A 23,796-nucleotide genomic window follows, 5' to 3' on the forward strand; every position below is an offset into this window, starting at 1 on the left:
GTCCCTTCTGGTATCCGCTCCAACTGCGACCAGGGTTGTTCCTCTCTCCTCCCTCCACCCGTTTTGGTCCGGCTTGCCCCGCCTCTCTGGCAGTCTGGGACTGCTCGTATGGATCAGCATAAGAAGCGAGACTTTCTGCTGAGTCCATTTCCTTATCCCATAAACACTGTTTTATTTTCTCCTTGGACATATTCAGGAATTGCTCCTGAGCTATCAAATCACACATTCCGTCAAAGTTAGTGACACCCCTTCCTTGAACCCATTTATCTAACAAATCCTTCATCTGGTTTAGATAAGCCACATTACTTAGTCCAGGCCCTCACTTAAGGGTTCGAAATTTTACTCTGTATGTTTCAGATGTATTTTGAAATTACTTTAAAACCAAATCCTTGAACTTATTATAGTCAGAAGCCTCATCAATAGGCATCTTATTGAATATGTACAGAGCTCTTCCAGTCAATTTTGCGACCAATGCGGTCATCTTGTGAGCTTCAGGAATTTTATGGAGAGTGCACAGTCTCTCAAAGGTGAGAAAATATTCAGCAATATCACTGGATTCATCATACTGTGGACATAGTCGCTCCCATTTGTGGATTGTTGGGGAAGGATGATTAGGGTTATCCAGTAGATTCCGCTCAGCCTTTGCCTTCTCCAGCTACAGTGCATGCTTCCTTTCTTTTTCCTTCTCCACCTCAACATGCTTCCTCTCCTCCTCTGCACGCTTCTTCTCTTTTTCCTTTTCCTCCATTTCTTTTTCCCTTGCCTCCATAGCTCTCCTCTGGGCAGCCTCCCTTTCCTCCTCAGCATGCTTCCATTCTTTTTCCTTTGCCTCCATAGCTCTCCTGTGGGCAGCCTCTTGGGCTTTTCCCTTTTCCTCCATTTCTTTTTCCTTTGCCTCCATAGCTCTCCTGTGGGCAGCCTCTTGGGCTGTTTCCTTGGTTTCTGTCATGTTTGCCTCTCTGTTTTTAACTAACTTTACACCCGAGAGTTAGAAATAAAACAAACAAACAAACAAACAAAAACTTGGCTTGTCAAAAAAATAGGTTGTGCTGTAACCTGATACCCATGTTCTCTGATAGTGATTGTCAGCCTACAGAAAAATCCTTTTGAAAAAAAACCTAATACCTTTGTCTCCAGACAAATAGACAGAAAAAACCCTCTAGTTGCTCTTAGCTAAAAAAAACAAAACAAAACCTCTTCAGGTCTGTGAAGAACTTGTGAATTTCCCTGCAGGAGGTTAACTACCCTGCCTTTAGGAAGAGAAACTCCAGCTCACAAAAGCAAACTCCCTTTTGTTATGCTTTTGCTTTGTCCCCTTTTACAAAACACTTTAAAATCTTTTAAAATCCTTCTGTGCTTCTGGTTCAAAAAAAAACAAAACCTCAAAATGATTTCAAAGTAATCCCACCGCTCTGCCACCATGTCAAGGTTCCTTCCCCACTCTGAACTCTAGGGTACAGATGTGGGAACCTGCATGACAGACCCCCTAAGCTTATTCTTACCAGCTTAGGTTAAAAGCTGCCACCACCAAAGTGTTACACAAAGAACAGGGTAAGTGCCCACTTGGAAACGTCTCCCCGCAAAAATATCCCCCCAAACCCTACACCCCCTTTCCTGGGGAAAGCTTGATAAAAATCCTCACCAATTTGTATAGGTAAACACAGACCCAAACCCTTGGATCTTAAGAACAATGAAAAAGCAATCAGGTTCTTAAAAGAATTTTAATTGAAGAAAAAGTAAAAGAATCACCTCTGTAAAATCAGGATGGTAAATACCTTACAGGGTAATCAGATTCAAAACACAGAGAATCCATCTAGGAAAAACTTTAAATTACAAAAAGATACAGAAACAGGAATATACATTCCATTCAGCACAATTTATTTTACCAGCCATTTAAACAAAACAGAATCTAAAACATATCTAACTAGATTGCTTCCTAACTCTTTACAGGAGTTCTGCCCTGCATTCCTGCTCTGGTCCTGGCAAAAGCATCACACAGACAGACAGACAGGACCCTTTGTTTCTCCCCCCCCCCCCCAGCTTTGAAAGTATCTTGTCTCCTCATTGGTCATTTTGGTCAGGTGCCAGTGAGGTTATCTTAGCTTCTTAACCCTTTACAGGTGAAAGGGTTTTTCCTCTGGCCAGGAGGGATTTAAAGGTGTTTACCCTTCCCTTTATATCTATGACAACAGGCCATCAGTGGAGTTATCTGAACACAGGAGTTGTATCATTTTGAGGAGGCAGGCTTTGAGATTCTGCACTAACTGAAACCTCTGGCTGTTTCCACCTTCAACCCAAGATACAATGAATTATAATTATCCAAGCTGAATAATACATATATCACTGTTACTAGAACCTTATCCAGGAGAAAAAGGAAAAAGTTTCAGAAGTCGTTTTCTATCACTGATAGAATGTTGAGGCTTATAGTGAGTTGGAAGAACCACTCTAGGCATCACACCACTTTGAAGAACTCCCCTGACTGAATGTAAAAGCTGATTTCCTATAGGTTGTGTGATCTCCTTATGATGGAGTTGGTTGAATCTGTGGAAAATGAGATATATAGACGTATATATGACTTTCTACAGGACTTTTGTGTTTTCCAGGAGGTTGGCAAGTTCAATTTTCTGAAAGAGTCATTGATAATGCATAAGCAGTAGACACCGTTGTTCTCCACAGTTGTGCCCATTAGCAATAGACACAGTTGTTCTCAGGAAGGGCACAGGCTCTGTTTATATATGGTCACTCAGCTATGTCTCTGGGCTTCACCATGTGTAATGAAGCCAAATTCTTTCATGTAGTTAATGCAATCTCTTGTTATTTAGAATATTTTGTCTTGGGAAGTGCTTTTCATAGTTGATATTTTCTTCAAAGTAGGATGAGAATTCTTTGTAGTGGTCAATGCTTCTGTCTGATGTTTCAGTTACACAATCCAGAACACCTCTGCTGGCAACAGCTGTGCAGCTGTGATGGTAAGGGGATCTGTTATTGCATCAGCATAGTCCACAGCACTTTGTAATTGGTGGATGGATCTGAAGAACGTTTTGTGCCACCACCATTCTATTCTTGTACCTAAGCACTTTATCAGACATAGTTTGTCCATGAACACTTGTGATCTTCTTGGTTGGTGCGGAGAGGATGTTATATTGGGGCCAAAACATTGATATTTATGGCCATCGAAGGATTACATCATTCTAAGAGTTCATCACCATATTGGGCTTATTATAGTTGGATGGTTTGTCTTCTGACAATGTGCTGAAAACTTAAGATGATTCAAAAAAATTAAGCACACTTCTGATCTCTTGCTAGGTACCTCTTCAAGTGAAAAGACTGTCTAACAGTAGGGAAACTGTTCTGAAAATAGGTAAGTAGACTGTAATATTTAGTTTAAACAGAGATGTCATAGTAAGTATCTCAGTATATGAGAACATCCAACTTGTACAAAAACTGTTTTTTACAGTACAATCTTTGTCTGGTTTTATTGAAGACTCTAGCAGTAAACAGATGTCAGAATGAATGCCCTGATTTACTAATTGTAGATTTTTAATATTAGCATGCATTTTTTTAAAAAGATATAGAAATATTTAAGTTACCCTTTTTCTGGGTGCACTGCTATAGATCTTGGCTGGTCCAGACCTTGGGATATAATTACGTATCGGAATGAGCCATTGAGTCTAGCAACTTCAATTAAGTTGAAGCCATGATCTGTCCAATATATGTTACCTAGGAGAAATACCAAGAAATTACTAAGAAAATAAACAACTTCTTTAAAAGACCAGTTGCTGTTTGATATCAGCTGCATAAAACATAGTAGCAGAAAATAATGTTCTCTGTTTGTTTTAATACATCTGTAGGTTTTATTACTCTCTCATTAAGCCTAGTTATTAGGAACATACACTGAAGTGAAATTTGTAATTTTTAATCCTACTTTCAAATATTTCTATCTTGAAGTCTAAACCAAATCTGCATGTATCAAAACAAAGTTGAAACTCCACACCTAAGAAACAGGGAGCATTTTAATTTTCCAACTGTCTTCAAGCATAAGAGAACGTCTAAAACCATTTTTTCCGCCTTATGGAATTCTTGGGATATTTTTTGCTAAGTTCACAGTGGGTGATCGTCAATATGAAAAAACCATATCCAGAGGCTTTGAATATTAGAGAGAGTGAAGCTGAAAGAAAAAAAATATGCACCTCTGTGGCTAGAAGTACAGAAGTCTACTATTATCAAGTAGAGTCTTTTTCAGCATAAAAAGGCCTATCTAAAAGGTATTTAAGAAATAATAAAGGCAGGTGGTGTTACCTGCGATCCAATCCACTGCTATGCCTTCAACTCTTCCCAAGCCATTTGAAATGATGTCTTCTTTCCAGGTCTGGTCTCGTCTAGCTCTGCTAATTTTGTTGAAACCCATATCAGTCCAGTAAATTGTGTCATTTCCTGGAAAAAAATACAGACAGAAAAAAATATAATTAGTAAAAGCTATCACCTTGACTAGGGAATAATTCAATGAAAAACGTTCTGCTCAAAATGAACATCACATTTTTGCTCAATCATCCACATGAGGACCTACAGACATTACTTCTTCACAATTTTAATACTATTATATTAATACCCACTCCAGGATTAAGATAATAGTATTTAAACACATCCCCATCTCCAACTACATATTTTCCCCATCTTCTCCATTGAAAAAAAATAAATGTATAATGGGCTACATCCTCAAGTAATGAAAATCAGAGTAGATACAATTATCTTGAAAACAGGGACTGTCTTATACTACTGTATATTTACAACTAATATCACAACAGGTTCATGACCCTGATTTGGGCCACTGCTTTTACTGCCACAATACTTGTGTCATAAATATAAAGGGAAGGGTAAACACCTTTAAATCCCTCCTGGCCAGAGGAAAAACCCTTTCACCTGCAAAGGGTTAAGAAGCTAGGATAACCTCGCTGCCACCTGACCAAAATGACCAATGAGGAGACAAGATACTTTCAAAGCTGGAGGGTGGGGGAGAAACAAAGGGTTCTCTCTGTCTGTGTGTTGCTTTTGCCAGGACCAGAGCAGGAATGCAGGTCAGAACTCCTGTAAAGGGCTAATAAGCAATCTAGTTTGATATGCATTAGATTCTGTTTTGTTTAAATAGCTGACAAAATAAGTTGTGCTGAATGGAATGTATATTTCTGTTTTTGTGTCTTTTTGTAACTTAAGGTTTTGCCTAGAGGGATTCTCTATGTTTTGAATCTGATTACCCTATGAGGTATTTACCATCCTGATTTTACAGAGACGATTCTTTTACTTTTTTTCTTCAATTAAAATTCTTCTTTTAAGAACCTGATTGCTTTTTCATTGTTCTTAAGATCCAAGGGTTTGGGTCTGTTTTCACCTATGCAAATTGGTGAGGATTTTTATCAAGCCTTCCCCAGGAAAGGGGGTGTAGGGTTTCGGAGGACTTTTGTGAGGGAAAGACATTTCCAAGTGGGCTCTTTCCCTGTTATATATTTGTTAGACACTTTGTGGTGGCAGCAATAAAGTCCAGGGGCAAAAGGTAAAATATTTTGTACCTTGGGGAAGTTTTAACTTAAGCTGGTAAAAATAAGCTTAGCAGGTTTTTCATGCAGGTCCCCATATCTGTACCCTAGAGTTCAGAGTGGGGAAGGAACCTTGACAACTTGTAATAAAATAATATACTAACAGTATGCTTTCCAATGGGATACCTCATATTTGTACTATTGTTATTTCTTTAATGCCAGTACAGCTTTTTAAAAATAATTATTTCAACCACATTTGGGGCTCTTAAATATTATGGGGCAAATCTTGGGAACTACCTACATCTACCCCCTTCTTTTTGGCAATCATGCAGATAAAATGTTTGGAATCATCCCGCATATCTAATAAAAATATGAAAAAAACTTATGTAATGATACAAAGGAAGTGTAGAAATTTGATAACTTGTGACTCATCTTCTAAGTTAACACTGTAAACATATTGCAATTCCATTTGAATAGATGGCTAAAATCTGTCTTCCAAGTGGTCAGATAGAGTCTTGGACTTATGGAGTGAGCTGTTTCCTCTCAGAAATGATAAACAACTAGAATATTCTTTCCTTGTTTATTTTTATTTTCATTGTGCATATATCTCCTATTATTTTCATGAACTAATAGACATAAAACAACAAAAGCAACAGCAAAACTTACATACATGTGGACCAATTTCAGGATGCCAGCAAAGTACAAGTCTGTTCTCAAAAAATGAATCCAAACTGTTCATCTTTCTGCAGTTTCTCACAGACATTGCTGCCAAATTCTCTCTAAACCCACCCCAAACACATAAATGTCCTATGTCAGCGGATATGTATTTGGCCTGTAACTCCAAAAATAAAATATGACCAAAGTTTAAAAAGACAAAAAATCAAATATGGCCTTGAGTAACTGGTTCAAATTGAGAAAGTAGGTAGAACTAGAGTCTCTGAGTTTGAGCAAATTCATTTGGAATTGTGCAGTTAACAAAGAGAGCCATTTCAAGCTATTCTGTTTACAAGGAAATCCTGCTTTTGAGAGGCAGTGTATGATTACATGTGAATTACCTACAAAAATGTACTGGGTAGTTGAGACTTCGTGAAAATGTTGTATCTACTATTGTTACAAATAACTCTTAAAATCATAATAACTCAGACTGATTACAGAGAAAATGTTTGTTTACTTGGTGCAACTAACAGCTCTTTCTGAAAAGTCATTATCACTGTTTTGTTGATGGTGCATCCTGTTCCCCAGACCATGAAACAGCAGAGCTGAAACTGTATAAACAGCAAACAGCTGGTACCTGCGTACACAGTCAGAAAGGGAGTTAGGGTGAGAGGTGGGGAAGAACACGTTTGGACTGGCTTTCAGACATCGCAAAAAGCACTCTTCTGAACATAGATGGGGCAGAAAAAATAGTAACTTTTTAAAAAGAAAAAACGAGAGGCATGCTATTTAAAATGATCTTTTAAAAAAGCCAATTAATAAACAAACGTTGACAGTGTTCTTTAAAACACTCAGATTAACCAAGGATATTATGCTTGTTTTCCAAAACAGAAAATGTGTAAGTAGTTTAGTGATCTAAATCTATGAGGTATTTTTTTAAAAAAATATTAATATATGTGATAAAATACCTGGAAAGAATATTCCTAGTATTAAAAGCATGACTTTTTTCAAGCTATAGTAATTAATAAATATTTGCATTTAAAATGGAAGTATATAGTACTTTACATAAGAAAATACATACATTCTGCTGGCACACTAACTGGGTCAGAAGAGCAGTGTATGAAAGCCCATAAGACTCAGTTTCTGAAACAAGCTTCCAATTTAAAACAAAATGAAATAAATAAATAAAAATAAAATAAAATAAAATAAAATATAAACCCTCACTGCTCTGAGCTAATGGGGGCTGAGAACAAAAAATATATATAAAAGAAGGGCAGGGAACAATGATACTCTTTCACACATCAAAGTTGCTGGTTATAGAAAGGGATGTCAGAAATGTAGGTTAAGATTTGTTTGTCCTGTCATTTGGAGAAACTGGCATAACATATGTGGCTGTTTTAATGGTTGGTCATAGGTAGCTGGAAAGCCGTGGCTGCTGGCCGGGATCTCAGCTTTGAAGGCAGAGCCACAGCAAGCAGCAGCGGAGAAGTAAGGATGGCATGGTATGGTACTGCCAACCTTACTTCTGCACTGCTGCCTGAAGAGCTGGGCTCTCAGTCAGCAGCTGCCACACTTGGGCCACCCAGCTCTGAAGGCAGCAGCACAGAAGTAAAGGTGGCATACTGTTATATGGAGTACTGCATATGAGTACTGCCACTCAAAGCCCTGGCTGGGATGATTTAACTGGGAATTGGTCCTGCTTCGAGCAGGGGGTTGGACTAGATGACCTTCAGGGGTCCCTTCCAACCCTGATATTCTATGATTCTATGATTCTTCCTTCTGCACTGCTGCTGGCAGGGTGCTGTTTTCAGAGCTGGGTACCCAGCCAACAGCTGCCACTCTCCAGCCGCCCAAATCTAAGGGTGGCAATACCACACCCCCCTAAAATAATCTTGTGACCTCCCTGCAACTCCCTTTTGGGTCAGGACACCCAATTTGAGAAACACTGGTCTCCGCCATGGAATCTGTGCAGTATAGGGTAAAAGCACACAAAAGACCAGATTTCACCGGGGGGCGGGGGGGAGAGACCAGATTTCACGGTCCGTGATGCATTTTTCATGGCCGTGAATTTGGTAGGGTCATAGTCATAGGTATGAGGGCTATATTACAAAGTGTAATATATTTCAGCTTACTTTGGAGAGATGCCAATCTCTTTCATAATTACTACTGAGGCAAGGCCCTCCAATTTTGACCCTACACCTTTGTCAAAGAAAACCAAATCTGTCTGAAATTCAGATTATAGGTCAGCTAGAATTTTATTTTGTGCTAGAAAGCTGGAAACAATTCAGACAAGACAGACTGTGAGGTGGGGGGACACTCAGAATGAGGTACTCACTTTTTGAAAATGTTCATAACCTCTTTCAGAAAAACACTATTGAAATCATTCAAACTGAACTGGAAATACATAGGACCATAGGAATTCCTGTAATGGATCAACCCAGTGGTCTATCTAGTACAGTATGCTCTCTCTAGTAGTGGCCTGTACCAGATGCTTCAGCAAGAATACTGTCATGACTTGGTCCAGCCACGCTCCACAGACAGAACCCAGTCTGTTGTGATTGGATCTAACTGCTGAATCCCACATGCCTCTAACTCTCCTGAGTCAGGGTAGGCACTCCAAAGCTCACACGTCGATAAGCACATTTTATTCAAAGGATTTATGGCATGAAGGAAAGGGAATTTTGAAACTTATCTTTCCCTTTCTATTGTAATGGTAAATCTAAGGTTTCATCTGTCTGTTTTCATCAGTGTCCTTGCAGGATACCTGCTCCACATCCACAGAATGCCTGATGCTGATGAGGAGGAGAAAGAAGAGGGACTAGGGAAGACATGTTTAGCAAGACCCTGCAAGCCAGTGCTGCATCACACCGAGAACAAAGGGCCAACATGACAGCGTGGAGAAGGAAAGAGCAAACAGGAAAAAGTGCCAGAAACCCCAGCAGGAAAAGGAGACAGAAATGCCCCAGGACATAATAAATCTTCTCAGGAAAGAAACCCAAATGCTGCAGATCCTGGATGACCTATAGTTGTAAAAATCTCAGAGTCCTCTCAGTATTCCATGGTAGCAGCTCTCTGCACCCTCCACCATGACACATGTGCCCCTCACCATTCCACACCAGAGGACATCAAGAAAACCAGTTTCACATACCCTATCTGGTGAGAACCATGGTTGACATGTGTATAAGCCACAAGACACTATATTTGTAGACTCAAATGGACAGAAGCATTTGTTCACTGCCTTTCCAGTGGAACATTTTATTCCATTAATTTATTAAAAGTTTCTACTGCATTGGCTATGGCTTTTTGCATGCTGCTTTTGCCACTCAATAAGTTTCTGGTTTTGGAGAATAAAATTTTCTTTATTAGTTCACAACTCATACTGCAGAATACACAGCAGTACTCAAATCTGACAGTATTTATAAATGTACAGCAAGCACTAAATAACTCATTGGTTCAGGAAAACACACTTATAAAAATACAGGCAGCACTACACAATTCTAGCAGCACCCAAACCTCCAGGCACAAAGAACAGTCCAGACCAGAACACCACTATGGATTTCCATTACAGAGCTCTTTTAAATGCTCCCTTAACCACATAGCATCACACTGAGTTCTTGTCTTGAACTGTTCAACGTCAGCAAATAGCTGCTAAACCTCCACCCTCCACCCTGGCAGGAGTTCTTCTCTCTCTCTCTGCTTCACAGATATTATGCAGGATGCAAAAGGCAGCTATAATCAATGGGATATTTTTCTCACTGAGCTCTAATGTAGTGCGTAAACACCGCTAGCGTCCCCTTCAATTTGCCAAAAGCACATTCAACAGTTATTCTGCACCTACTGAACGGTAGCTGAATCTTTCCTTTGTGCTGTCAAGGTGGCTGGTAAATGGCTTCATGATCCAGGGGAACAAGGGGTAGGCTGGGTGGCCCAGAATCACTACTGGCATTTCAGTAAAACAGTGAATGATAATCTATGGGTCAAGAGAGAATGTCCCTGCTTGTAGCTTTCTGAACAGTCCTGTGTTCTTAAAGATGTGAACATCATGAACCTGCCCTGATCAGCCCACAGTGATACCAGAGAACCAACACTTGCATAAACATTGAAAAATAGCCCTTTCTGTTGGCAAGATGGGTTCATACCAAAATAGGGATGTGTGCCATTTATCATCCCACTACACTTTGGGAACCCCGTTGCTGCAAATCCACTCACTGTGTCCTGCACGTTACCAAAAGTCACAGTCCTGAATAGCAGGAGATGATTAACAGCCCTACATGTACGCATGACAACAGCCCCAAATGTACATTTTCCAACTCCACATCTAGACCTGCTCACAATAGGGAAGATCCTCCCTGGCCTCTGGAACCTCAGGAGACTACAAAGGGATGCCTTCTCCTATATATATATATATATATATATATATTTTTTCTTTACATTGTTTAGTTATTTGGGGTTGGCTGCATTAACCACAAATTCATATTATCTGCTGTCAATTTTATTAAAAGCAATGATAATTCATGGAGAAATTTTACTTCCCAATGAATTTGTCAAGAAAAAATAACCCACTTCTTTTCCCACTAAAAATACCATATTCGCTTGATTTTCACTCTCGGATCTCAACTGCCTATGAGAAATGCTATACATCTCCCTAGCTTTCAAAGATTTTTGTCCCATTGAGGCACTTGCAGACAAGTTTTATTCTGAGAGAAACTACCAGTGCCTCAGTGCCATGTAGTACATTCTATTTAATCTCCTTTATGGACTACAAGAGATTAGACTGGAAAATGAAAGATGTGGTGGTACTCTCTGTAGTTTTGCCAAGCACAGAGCATCTCAGTGTTTCAGGACTGCCCTTGGCTCAGATGTGCTGGGTCTCTTGCTTGGTCTCTTCTTTTCCTGGGCAGCTTTGAAACTGCTCCTCCTGAACACCTGAAGAGAGGTTACTTACTTTAGAGTAATTGGAGCTCTTTGAGAAACCTTTGTCCAGACAGATCCCTCTGTACATATTTATGTTTCATTCATGGGAGCCTGGAATCTTTCATACAGCAGAGTCCATTGGGGCTGTGCATGTACCCTGCATACTCTTGCATCACCAACAGTGAGGGTATAAAATGCAGAAAGGCCTCACTGCCATTCAGCTCCTTCACCAATATAGAAATTTGGGTGAGGATTCCATATCAGTGGGGAAGGAGAGTGGGTCTGGGGATCTAAATTTTCAGTAGGAATTTCAGATGTCTGAAAGTTCCTCTCTCCCGATGAAATATTGAATAAGGCAGTGCAGCCATAAAAGTTTCAATTTCACCCATCCTATAAACTGAGGTAATGGCAACTAAAAACACTAGTTTTAATAGAAAGGTGATATTGAAAACATGACGACATGGGCTCAACGGGAGGGTCCATGTCACATGTAAGTACCATGTTTAAGTTTCAGGTAGGGAAAGGCTCCTTAATGATCAGAAACACACAAATTAGGCCCTTTAAAAACCAAGAAATAGTAGGGTAAGAAAAGAAATTCAATGACCATCAGCAGGTAGGTGACACACCAGTATAGCTGCCAGATGTACTCTAATAGTGCTAACTGAAAGCCTCACATGTTTGAATGGTAATAAGCAGTGGTGTGCACAGGAAGGTGGCAAGCAGGGGCAGAGGTCCCCTAAATATTCATCTAAAAATACGTATTTCTGCTCCAGACCTGGACCAAGGCCTGGCTGCTGCTCCAGCCCAGGCCACTGACCACCATTTGCTGCAGAAATCAGGAGCTCTTTGCTGGTATTAATTAGAAGAAGAAGGGGGACTCTATAAAGGAAACAAATGAAATCTGTTTTGCTTTCTCTTCTGTACTGTTGTATAGAGACCCAGAGGTTGAAATGTCACTATACAGTCTTTCCGAGAGTAAAGGGTTCTTTCTCTCTCGTGATAGACTTAGGTGTTCCAGGCAACTTAGACTTCTTGTGTGCTGCTGTTATAAACAATGTCAGAGGTACATGGTATGAAAAAACCACCCCAACCTCTTAGGGGGAACTTGATAACTGTGATCTGCCCTTCTAGATGTGGCTAATAAAGATGCAGGAATCTGCCACAGGACCCTACAAGGTTCAAGAATAGCTTTATTAATTGGCATGGCCAAACAACTTTGGGAAGTCAGGTGCAAAATGTAAAACAATTTGTGTGATCTCTCCTGAACTGTCTCCAGGGGGATTCTGCCATCCTTTGGAGAAGATCCTGGAAGGCCCTGAAGTTGTCTATAGTAGACATATTTGATGGACTCCTCATCAGGTGAGGATGAGGCTATGTAGAGGAATAAATTGATTCTCATATTCCTCTACCAGGTCTTCCTGGCACTCCTATAATACATCCCTCACATCAGCACCAGCAACCTTCCATAGCACCCAGGAGCCTGCTAAACTGGCTCTCTGAATGCTAAAGACTCCCCAAAGTATGTAGAATTCCCAGATAAGAGAATTTGACCAGTCTCTACAGTCTCCACTCAGTGGCACAAAGAAGCAGCGTGGGGAAGAAAATCTGTCCCTATGCATTGTGTGTGCATCATAACTGCCTGTAAAACATGAAATATCAGATCACATGTGCAAACCACAGTAATACTTGAATTCACCCCTAAATTCAGTCTGATACCCTTCTCAGAAATGTTTTTGATTTCCCCCTTCCACACTAAACGTGTATTAATTACTTGTATTTATTAATTATATATAAAGTCACATGTTCATAGAATCATAGAATACTGGGACTGGAATGCACCTTGAGAGGTCACCTAGTCCAGTCCCATGGACTCAAGGCAGGACTAAGTATTATCTAGACCAACCTTGACAAGTGTTTGTCCAACCTGCTCTTAAAAATCCCCAATGATTGAGATTTCACAACCTCCCTAGGCAATTTATTCCCATGCTTAACTACCCTGGCAGTTAGGAAGTGTTTCCTAATGTTCAACCTAAAATGCTCTTGCTGCAATTAAAGCCCATTGCTTCTTGTCCTAGCCTCAGAAGTTAAGGAGAACAATTTTTCTCCCTCCTTCTTGTAAAATGTTCAAAAATAAGAGTGGGATACAGTTTATTACTTACTTCCACTATCAATTACAGTTTAAAAATGACATTTTAATATTTTTCACTGAGTACTCTGGTCAGTTATGTATTTAAGGATCGGTTTTTAGGTGGGGTCAAGCACTGGTAGCTCCCATTGGCTTAAAATGCAGTTGTAGTTACTTAGCAGTTTTGAAAAAAATAGTCTTTTAATTTAAATATAAAATACATCTACATAATATTTTATTTACCTCCATAGAAATCTATACCCACAGCAAACGAAGTTCCAGATATGGGCATTAAAGCATCCGTTTTGTCATTTGGATCAAGAGGAATTCCTCTAATTCCTTCATGAACAGAATACATGAGAAATGACTCAATACCTAAGGGAAAATTAAATAGTTAATAAGAGCAAAATACTACAACCATAGGTTAACATTCAAATGAACAAATTTTAATGAATTAATATTTTGTAGTGCAACATACTGGGCAGCTATTTAAAGAAATTATTAAAGAAAATCTGGAAATATTAATTCAGGTTGTTGCTCTTTAACCACTAGAAATATTGGACTGTGCTGTTTTTGATATTTCTGAATAAAATAGTTTAAAAAGAACTCTTCTCCAATTCAAGCTTCATCTTTTACTTTCAAAAAAATTGATATTTTGCATGCAACCCCTCCCCCCACAGCATTAACTCACAATTAAGTTAAAAAGTCATGGCTAATTCAAGAGTGTTGTCACTTCATATTAACACTTGTAGATTATGCTTCCCACCACCAAGCTTCAAGAACCTTCTGGAAAGAGATACTCTTAAGACACTATACATTTGGAGCCAGTTATAAAAAGGGCCTTCTGACTCCAACCAGCTCATTTTTTTTCTGCTAAACCCAAGAGTCCTAAAACAAAAAGTTCTAAGAAAGGGAGAAAGTGCAGTCAGTGTGTGTGAATATACACAGACAACACTCCTGAAGAACCACAGATATCACGTCTGCATAGTCCCACTTGTAGGGGATTTGCTAGCAGTCTGACCCTGGGTACATCAGTTGAGGAGTTCCAATTAAATAGGGATTATAGAACCACCATCCCAAAGTGAAGAACTGAATTAGATTGCAAGTGGAAAGGGTACTGATGAGTAAATGTGTGTACAGAATTTAAGTGGGAGATTTCTGTGCAGATTTCTAAGAGGGAAACATTGACAAATTTGCTATCAATGCAACCTTACCCTTGTATATTGAGCTCTAAAGCTCTGAGGAACTAACACCTAGCTATGGTATACCATGCCTCAGTCCACAAGCCAATCCTCTCTGTATATATAAAGTCTGCTGCAGTTTCCACGATATGCATCTGATGAAGTGAGCTGTAGCTCACGAAAGCTTATGCGCTAATAAATTGGTTAGTCTCTAAGGTGCCACAAGTACTCCTTTTCTTTTTAATGTGTAAATAGTATTTCCCAATTCCCATAGGCTACAAAAAGTTTCTTACTTCCTAAAAGTCTTAGTCCTATACAAATACAAATGTCAAATTCTCTCAACATCCATGACATAGTGTTTCCAACTCTCATTTTATTGTGAATCTCATCCAACCCTGCAGAGCACACTGTGTAGCTGGATTTTATTTTCAAATTTCTCTTTGGAATGTAATTATTTTTAATACAGAGCAGTTATCTACCAGTAACTGTTGTCCTTCAAGAGTGTCACCTCTGCATAATCCCACTTGTGGGCATAGCACACCCCCTGCTTCAAGCTGTAGAAATGTTCTATCAAGCAGCGTCCACATTGGGACCAACTGTCCCCTCCCCCATGGAGGATTCTGATGGTATACAAAGGGAGAGGCCCCAACCACCCTTCAGTTCCTTCCCTAACCTTGGAAATCGTTCACTGAGACTCCAAAAAAATGGGGGAGATGAGTGGGGAAGTGTAAATATGAAGGGGCAACATTCATCCATAACTGTTGTTCTTGTTCTTTGAGTGATCTTTGCATATTCTCACTTCTGGGAGATTGCCAAGCAAACAATGCTTTAGGAAGGTGGGCTGAGGAATTCTAGGTGAACAAACACTGGATTAGCTCTGGATGACAGTCCAAAAGAGTACTGGAAATTACCACAATTTCAGTCTCCATATTAGACCTCAATTAAAGACTTCTGGTTTTGATTTTTGGGGTCCTTTTGCATATATGTACCTACAGAGCTTCAAGCAACAGTTCTGTACATTCTACACAAAAAGACAGAAGGCCTACAATGTCTTCAGATTAGTTGAATATTTTTGATATATCCAAGTGAAAGAATACCTGGTATTTAAGCCCTACTTACTTAAATTATCCCTTCTAACTACTGATCAATCTTATACTTCTACAATCCTACAACTTAACTCTATTTAACATTCAATGATTATATATGACATAACATGTTAGTTAATCATAACCACACAATAAATGAACAATAAACTAAACTCATTAGCTACAAAAGCAACTCGTTACAGCATTTATGGTACCAAACTCTTTATGCATCTAATGCAGGGAATAAAGCGGGGGGGGGGGGCAGACTGTTAAACAGCACACTTGTCTGTGGAAAAGGGAATTAAGAATGTTTGGGAGGAAAATTTGTACATTGCAAGGCTAGGACATTGGGTACCACATAAAATTAATAATTCAACTGTGCAAATTATAACTGTTATTCCTAGATGGACAGGGAGTCCTACAGAATTAGTGTATGGTAACAGTATGGGTATTATTGAGAATGGAACATATGGACAACATTATCCTAGCATTGAGTTGGCAAAAAATGATAGTGTTGAGATAAACACTGCATTTTGTCAAAGAACGTGGCATAGATGATTCTGTGAATGCATGGGACCAACTAATCACAAAGGAGAAGTGAAAGAGATGGAAAGGCTTGGTGATATCTTGTGTGCATTGGGATACCATCACTTTTCAGTTGGGACAATGACATGCCAGAGCAACCTAGATGGGTTTTGTTTAAACCTCACCTTTTTGACTCAGATTGGGACTCATGCTTTATGGCTAAGTGAATGGATTGAGAAGAATGTGATAGAGGAAGTGATGGACAACACTGAATGGGACTCAGTGACTAATCTCTTTGTACCTATACTGCCCATGTCCATTAACATAACCGATTTAGTAAAGAGAAATATGAAGCAATTGGTGCCCATTACCCACCAGATAGCTGAGCAACAACAAATTGGGGACAATACCGTACAGGCTGTGGAAACACTCTGGTGGGCCATACCAAAGGAGGAGAGCTTGCACCTCCTGGTACATACTTTAAGTATAGTCTTAATGGGAGTTCAAATAATAATGCTTGGTGTGGTCATAGGAATGTGCTGCTGGATAATAAAATTGAAAAAGCAAGCACAAAAAGAGAGAAATATTATGCAAATGGAACAAATGCTAACATAAGAGAAAATGAAAAGGAGTGCAATATAGGGCTGGCTTAGCTGATATGAGGAGGCCCAAGTTAAGACAAGACATGCCTGAACAAGTAATTGCTGAACAAACCCAAACAAGTAGTTATTGAAACAACTAACTATTGTGGGTATGTTTATAGTAAACAAAGTAGGCAAAACACCTGAACTAATAAGATTGCCTCATGCAATCTGCAAAGCAATTGGTCTTTACATACAAAAAGTATAGATGTTTGTAGTTAGTAAACATGTCTATAAACTGTGCAGTGTGTGACATGAACTGGAATTCTGGTATTTTGCATCTTAACTTCCTGCATCTAGGTCTGGCCAGCATAGACAAAGAGCTGTTACATGCGGTGACCAAGTACAATAAAGTAACCTGAATGATGAGCTGAAGTTTAACAGAGTTTTTTGGATTCCAGAGAACTGGCTTAAGTGTTCTCCCAGAACTGGACAAGGTGTTCTAGATAATTCAAGTGGAAAAGATCTCGGAGGGAATCTGAACACCAGGTAAGATCAGGGAGATGGATGTTGCTGAAGCCAAGCACAGAGCCACTTGAGACTAACAGATGTCCAAAGTCAATGCTGAACTTACACATTGCCAGACTTAGTTGAAGACCTCCCACCACCAGCAACAGTGAATGGGGTTACCCTCCCTTTCCTACAGGTTGTTCAGGTGTTGTATGTGCCCGTTGGGTACTATATAGTCTTCAAACTGAAGAAACCTGTACCAACACTGTTTACCTAACTAGCTATAAAGAAAATACCCCACAAAGGCAGAATCCAAGAAAGAAGCTGATGAGAAAAGCACTGAGGACATTGCGTAATATTCGAACTTGCTGCACCTTCAGCAGTTAAAACGAAACAGAAGTAGTTTGGGCCCCTCCCCCTTTTATACACTCGGAATGCTTCACAGACAGGAGGGCAGAAAGAGTATAAGAGCCCCATGGATGCTGCTTCCTAGAAAAATGAATAATTTTAAATGATATAGCTGGATATCAGTGACATGGTATCCCACAAGTGGAAATATGTAGCAGACACTTGAAAAAGAACACACATTACCCATTTAATCCTTTCATCAACCAACTCTTTGGGTCTCCATGCTTTCTGTGACTGTCTCATCACACTGAGAATTACTAGATTTAAGATGATAGTATTGATCATAATTAATTGATTTCTATTGTAGTGGCATTCACGGGTCCCAGCCAGGATTTGGATCCCATTGTACTAAGTACTATACAAACTCATAGCAGGAAAACATCCATCAGTTTCATATACGTTGTGAATTATATATATTCATTCTTATTACATTGGAAAGCAGAAAGTAGGTAAAGCTTTGACCATTGCCAAAAAAGCATGGGAGTAATCATGTAATACTGAAAAGTCATTGTTACAGTTTAAAAATAAATATGGTGCTTGCAAGACTCTAAAAGAAAAGACTGCTGTACAGATTTCCTTGAATTAAATTCAAGATGTGGATAGGAAATTCACATACCACAGCATCACCTGACATCTCTATTGTGTTTTGCGTTAGTATAAGCAAATTGTAGCAAATGAATCCATTGAGACATGGAGATTTTGCATGCTGACATTTCTTTTTTGGTATGCGAACTCTGTAAAGTACTACTACCTTCCTAAAGAGTCGAAAGATAATATTTATTTTTCTAGTTCTGTTTTCTTTGAACATCTGGAGACTGAAGTTATTCTGAATACACGTCTTTTCATAGATATGAATTGATTGAAATTAAAGGCAGATTTAGTCTTCCAAACTAACTGTTGAGATGATTTAGGAAATATTTAATTTGGTTACAAATGAAGAAAATACGTTTTTTAATAGATCAATCCCCTCGTTCATTCATTCTTATAGCTCAAGTCATAACTAGCAGAAAGGGAACATCTAGTGACAACTACTTCAGGGAAACCACTGCCATGGATTCAAAAGTTACAATTGCCTGTAAAAGCAAATTAAAATTACATTTAAAAAGAAAACAAAAAAAACCCCACCATATTAAAATAATTTTATTTAGTTTTAAAAGCCAAGCATTCAAAAGTTAGGAAATGCCAGATTTAAGGTTGCTTAAGTCTGCCATCTTGTATGTCTATCCTGTGCATTGAATGAAACAGGGATCTTCTAGAAAAAATAGTATGTAATCATGTTTTTAAAGACTATCATAATGTATATACACAGTAGCAGCAATGTGAGTCTGTCCTTAGAATGTCCATGTTCTGTCATTTTGGTCTGCTGACAAAATCTTCCTGGGGAACACAAGCAAATAAGAGATTTTCAACAGTGTATATCTCAGCAAAACATGAATGGAATTTCCAGGGTCAAAGGAAAGGTAATTCTCTGGTCAGATGTCTTATCCTGTGTTGAATACCAAAGGTCGATTCCAAACAATGGAAATCTTAAAGTTTCTCAAAAAGGGTCATAAGAATCTTTTATAATGGAAAGTGTTAGGCAGTGTAAATATAGGGGTCATTACCAACTTCCAACAAAATTATATGTTTTCCCCTGGATGTAGAATTAGAAGTCCTGAGCCTGGAGGCCTCTTGAGGAACCAAAGTTCCACACTAAATGTTATACCTATTGAGAACCATAATGCTTTTCTTGCGTAAAACAAAAGTCCAAAAATTTCGGGGAACCTTCCCAAATATTCAATTTAAAAACTTTTCAACAAATTGGAAAAGGTCCTTTAAATTCTATAATCCATTCTGGAGGCAAAATCTTTACTGGAATTTAGGATAAAAGTAACTGCAGTAGCTCCTATCAGCAGCCATTTCTTATAAGTTTACCCTTCAGGTTCCAAGATGGTAAAGTTAGCCTCTTCATATCCTGTTGTAGTAGAGACCCCTACTGAAAAGTTTGTACACCCGCATGGTTTGTAAAAACAGATCTAGCAGATGTGAACCAATATAGAGCTACAGAATGATGGTCCTGTCCTTCAAAATGTTCCTGCTCATCTGTGTATCTAAAAGAAGGGGACATATACAAGTTTCATAGCATTACTTTTTTCCCCCAAAATAAATCTGAAAAAGTTATGAGGAACAGAAATATGGAAATTAGAATCAAAGGTGCAATTAATCCTTAGCTAAAGTGGAACCTCCTTTCTTCTGCCATAATCTAGCCATGCTTTTCTCAGTAAAATTGTTCATTTAGGTTTAAAAAAAAACAAATAAGGACTCTTCTTCTGTCTCAATGTTGTCACAACATTTGTTTAGCAAAAGAAAGAACTGAAAAGCTCAATACCTTGACATGACATACGATTTTTTCGGAGGTTATAACCCACTGTACACATGCATGTTCTGGTAGTTTCTGATGTTGGTAAGCAAAGCTGGGAACACCCGCCATTGTTTAGTTGACAGGAATTGCTACCTGCACCATGGAAAAAAAGGGGGGAAATGGATGGTTACAACTCTGTGGAGCCTACTGAAGCTTAAGCTGTTCTGTTGCTTAGTATTAGTATTTTAATACCAATTGATTAACAATTCATAGCATATTATTCACCTGATTTATTTGAAATTGAAAACACACACATGCTGAAAACCATGAAAACCTCAGCATAACATTATGTTTTATGTTTAGAATATTTTACAAATCTCTTTAAACTAAAATAGACCTGACTGAGCTTGTCTATTTTAAACTAAGAGAACATGATGAAACTGGAAACATGTCAAGTTCAAGCTTAGCACTCCATGAGTGAGTGCTAAAACCTCAGTACCATGTCACTAAATAAAAGGCATTTTTAAAATAAATTTACTGTTAAAAAAGCGCTTATACATTTTCCTGTTTGTAGAACTGTGCACATAATTCCCCAAACACAACATTAAACTTGTACCTTTAAGATTTATCTATTTATCTAGCATATTAATTCTCATTATCTATGTGTAGCAACAGTGACAAGTATTACCTAGATAATCATAGACATATATTCCACAGAGATATCCCACAGATTATTCCAGGCTCACTTTACTAATTAAAACTGATTATTTGAATTTCAATAATTTATGAACTCTCCCAGTTCATTAAATATCTAATTATTATAGCACTTTTATTATGTTGGGCCATGTGATGCTATTCACAGCATGTTAGGCAATGATACAAAGTGTAAAAGATCCCTCTGAGGATTGTAAAGTACCATAAAAAAGTATACATCAAATATCTCTAAAGAAAATTTAATATAACAACATAGTTAATTTCTTCATCTCAACTCATATTATGGGGTTTGATTGAATATTCTGACTTCTTTTAACTTGTCACTTTCATTTTGAACCCACTTAAACTCTGAGATAGATTTACCTAGTTGAGATGATGGATATGTTCTGATGGTCTGCCTGAGGAGGCTGAATGATTAATTTTCAGCAGGCTGGATAATAATCAACATTTTTTAATTAAAATATTTTTTTATTTACAACAGAATTAAAAAAATATTAAATGCAGGGTTGCATTTTAAAAAAAATATTTAAAATTAAATTTGAAATTGACAACCTACGTTAAGGCCCAAGCTTATTGTAGTCAATTAAAAGAATTAAAATTAAATAATAATAATAATTAAGGCTAAGATTTTCTCATAGTTATTTTTAGTAAAAGTCATGGACAGGTCACGGGCAATAAATAAAAATTTACCGAAGCAGGTAACTTTTGCTGCTGCAGAAGTGGTGGCTGGGAGCTGTGGGGTTCCTGCTCTGCCTACGGCAGCTGGAAGGTGACCTCATTTCCCAAAGAGAAAATTTCCTAAAGCCAGGGCCCCACTGGCTGCCAGCTCCAGCGTCCCACAGCCCCAGGGGCTGAAGCAGAGATTCAGTGACTTCCAGAACCTCCGTGGCATAAACATTCTTTTGACAGGAGTAGCCTCTTTTGCAGGTACAGAGAGAATATTATCTTCATTCCAGTTTATTCAACTAGTTCAGTTCAATGATTAGTTCACTCAAAGTTTATAAACCAATTGGACGTTGAAAAAGAAGAAACACTTGTTTTTCTCTTCCAATCTATGAAACTAGGTATGAGAGGATAAGATATTCTAGTTCTTAAGTCTTGAAGAACATAGTGAGCAGACACTATTCATTCAATTCACTAACTATAGATAATACTTCCTTTGTTGAATAAATCAGTTAGATTTAAATACAAAACATGTTTGGCTAAACTTTTTTTTTTCTTTTCTATCCAGTACAGTTAAACTAAATAATTGCTGAAATAAATTTATATAGATATTGTGTATCCTTCTGGTTGGCAAAAAATACCACCAATTTACTATAATGACTATATTTAGTTGCAGATCGACATGTTTTAGTAGTTACCAAACAAAGAAAATCAACCTGTCTTTAGGAACATAAAGACATGCTTAAAAGCTGAATGCAGTGTGTTTGTAGCTGTGTCATTCCCAGAATATTAGAGAGGTAGGTAGGTGAGGTAATACGTTTGATTGGACCAACTTCTGCTGGTGAGAGAGACAAGTTTTTGAGGTTATACAGAGCTCTCTGCCATGTACATTGGCCAAACCAGACAGTCTCTACACAAAAGAATAAATGGACACAAATCAGACATCAAGAATAGTAACATTCAAAAACCAGTAGGAGAGCACTTCAATCTCCCTGGACACTCAATAACAGAAATAAAAGCCTCTGCAGTGGCTCTTTCACATTCCCTAGAATCCTACTGGAAGCAATAGCATCCTGATTTGCAGTTTACCTCTTGAGGTGTATGTAATAGAGAAAGGAAACTGAAACACAGACTCTCTCTCTCTCTCTCTCTCTCTCTCTCTCACACACACACACACACAGAGTTTATTTTATAAATAGTTTACTTTGTGGGATAGTATATATGTCTAAAAACAAGCTCACAATTTGCAATGTCCTTGATTATAGATTTTTTTCATGATAATAATAGGGAAACATACTAATTCATTCTCCTACCAAACAAAAATAAAATTGCCTGATTTTTCTTGTCACTTACTCCCAATTTACATCACTGCAATTTCAATGAAGTAAAATAAATTACATTGGCTTTGAGATGAATTGAGATGAATGAAACCATTGAGATGAATGAAAACATCAATGATTTTTCAAATACTATTTCTTATATTTATTTTTTTCATAATTTATTGAGGGACACACAGCATTAACAAGTGAATGAAAAAGAAAATATTCACATTTATGTCTTAGTTCTGATTACCAAATTTAAGCTTCACAGTACCATAGGAATTTCTATTTGCATTATGCATCATATTCAAATATTTTGAATACACATTAAAGAAAGATTTCTAAACTATTACCTAATATTTTGAAAGTTATTAACTACATTGTAATACACTATGGATAGAAGCTCTACTTTTAGTCAGTGTATCAGATAACGAATGGGAACAAATATAAATCTCTATGCATTTTGGGAATAATATGGAAGATGAATACATTATGTACTCTAATGGTAGTTTAAAGATATTTAAAATACAATTTACCTTGCTGTGCTGCTTTATCATACACTTTCATATGTACAACCCCTGAAGTCTTGTTTCGCAGGACAATGGGGGTTCTTCCATCTCTTTTGTTGCATGTACCCAGCTGAGCTAAGTTGTGGTCTGCCCACCAGAGTTTTTTATCTGTAAAAATGTCAAGGTTTTTTTTTTTTATTTAAAAAATAAAGATAATCATCTTATCAAACAATATACATTTGACACAAATAAATCCTTAGTTTCCAAATCATTCAGTTTTAATTAACTGTTGGTTCCTTAAAGTCTGAGGAAGTTCATCATAATTTAAAAGTATAGAAATCACACTTTCACTCCTTTCCCTCCCTCCACAAATTAGGGTTCCAAGCATTTTGTAGTGAACATAATGCTTGAGAAGGATGCCTGAGTAAGAGCCATGGAAATTGAAGTCTTATATCTACAGAAAAAAGCACAGCAATATGAGAGCATAAATGTTATCAGAATATCCTCAAATTCTTTTTGACTTGACCATATTTAGAGATGAGCAGGCAGTCTCCATACTTTCAGTTCTTGGCCTTAGTGTTCAAATTAATAAACAGCACATTGATATGTAAACACTATTATTATTTTTTTATGTAACCGCTATCTGCAAGGAATGATTATAGAATCACAGAAATGTAGGGCTAAACGGGACAGCAAGAAGTCATCTAGTCCATTCCCCACACTCTGAGGTACAATT

The 23,796-nt window shown here is 38.0% G+C and overlaps 1 protein-coding gene across 8 annotated transcripts in view; it reads right to left on the bottom strand.

Annotated features, from left to right (window-relative positions):
• The window catches only part of LRP1B (LDL receptor related protein 1B), a 1,329,376-nt gene that overhangs the window by 405,764 nt on the left and 899,816 nt on the right, over positions 1–23,796 (bottom strand). For all 8 annotated transcript variants that reach the window (XM_078847919.1, XM_078847920.1, XM_078847917.1 and 5 more), the window contains 5 exons: positions 23,088–23,228; positions 19,883–20,008; positions 13,468–13,599; positions 4,300–4,434; positions 3,591–3,720 (listed from right to left, as the gene is read on the bottom strand). In XM_078847919.1, coding sequence (XP_078704045.1) covers positions 3,591–3,720; positions 4,300–4,434; positions 13,468–13,599; positions 19,883–20,008; positions 23,088–23,228 — 664 coding nt within the window. The remainder of the gene's footprint in view (positions 1–3,590; positions 3,721–4,299; positions 4,435–13,467; positions 13,600–19,882; positions 20,009–23,087; positions 23,229–23,796) is intronic.

This window comes from Lepidochelys kempii, chromosome 11 (genome assembly GCF_965140285.1).
Source record: "Lepidochelys kempii isolate rLepKem1 chromosome 11, rLepKem1.hap1, whole genome shotgun sequence".
NCBI lineage: Eukaryota > Metazoa > Chordata > Testudines > Cheloniidae > Lepidochelys > Lepidochelys kempii.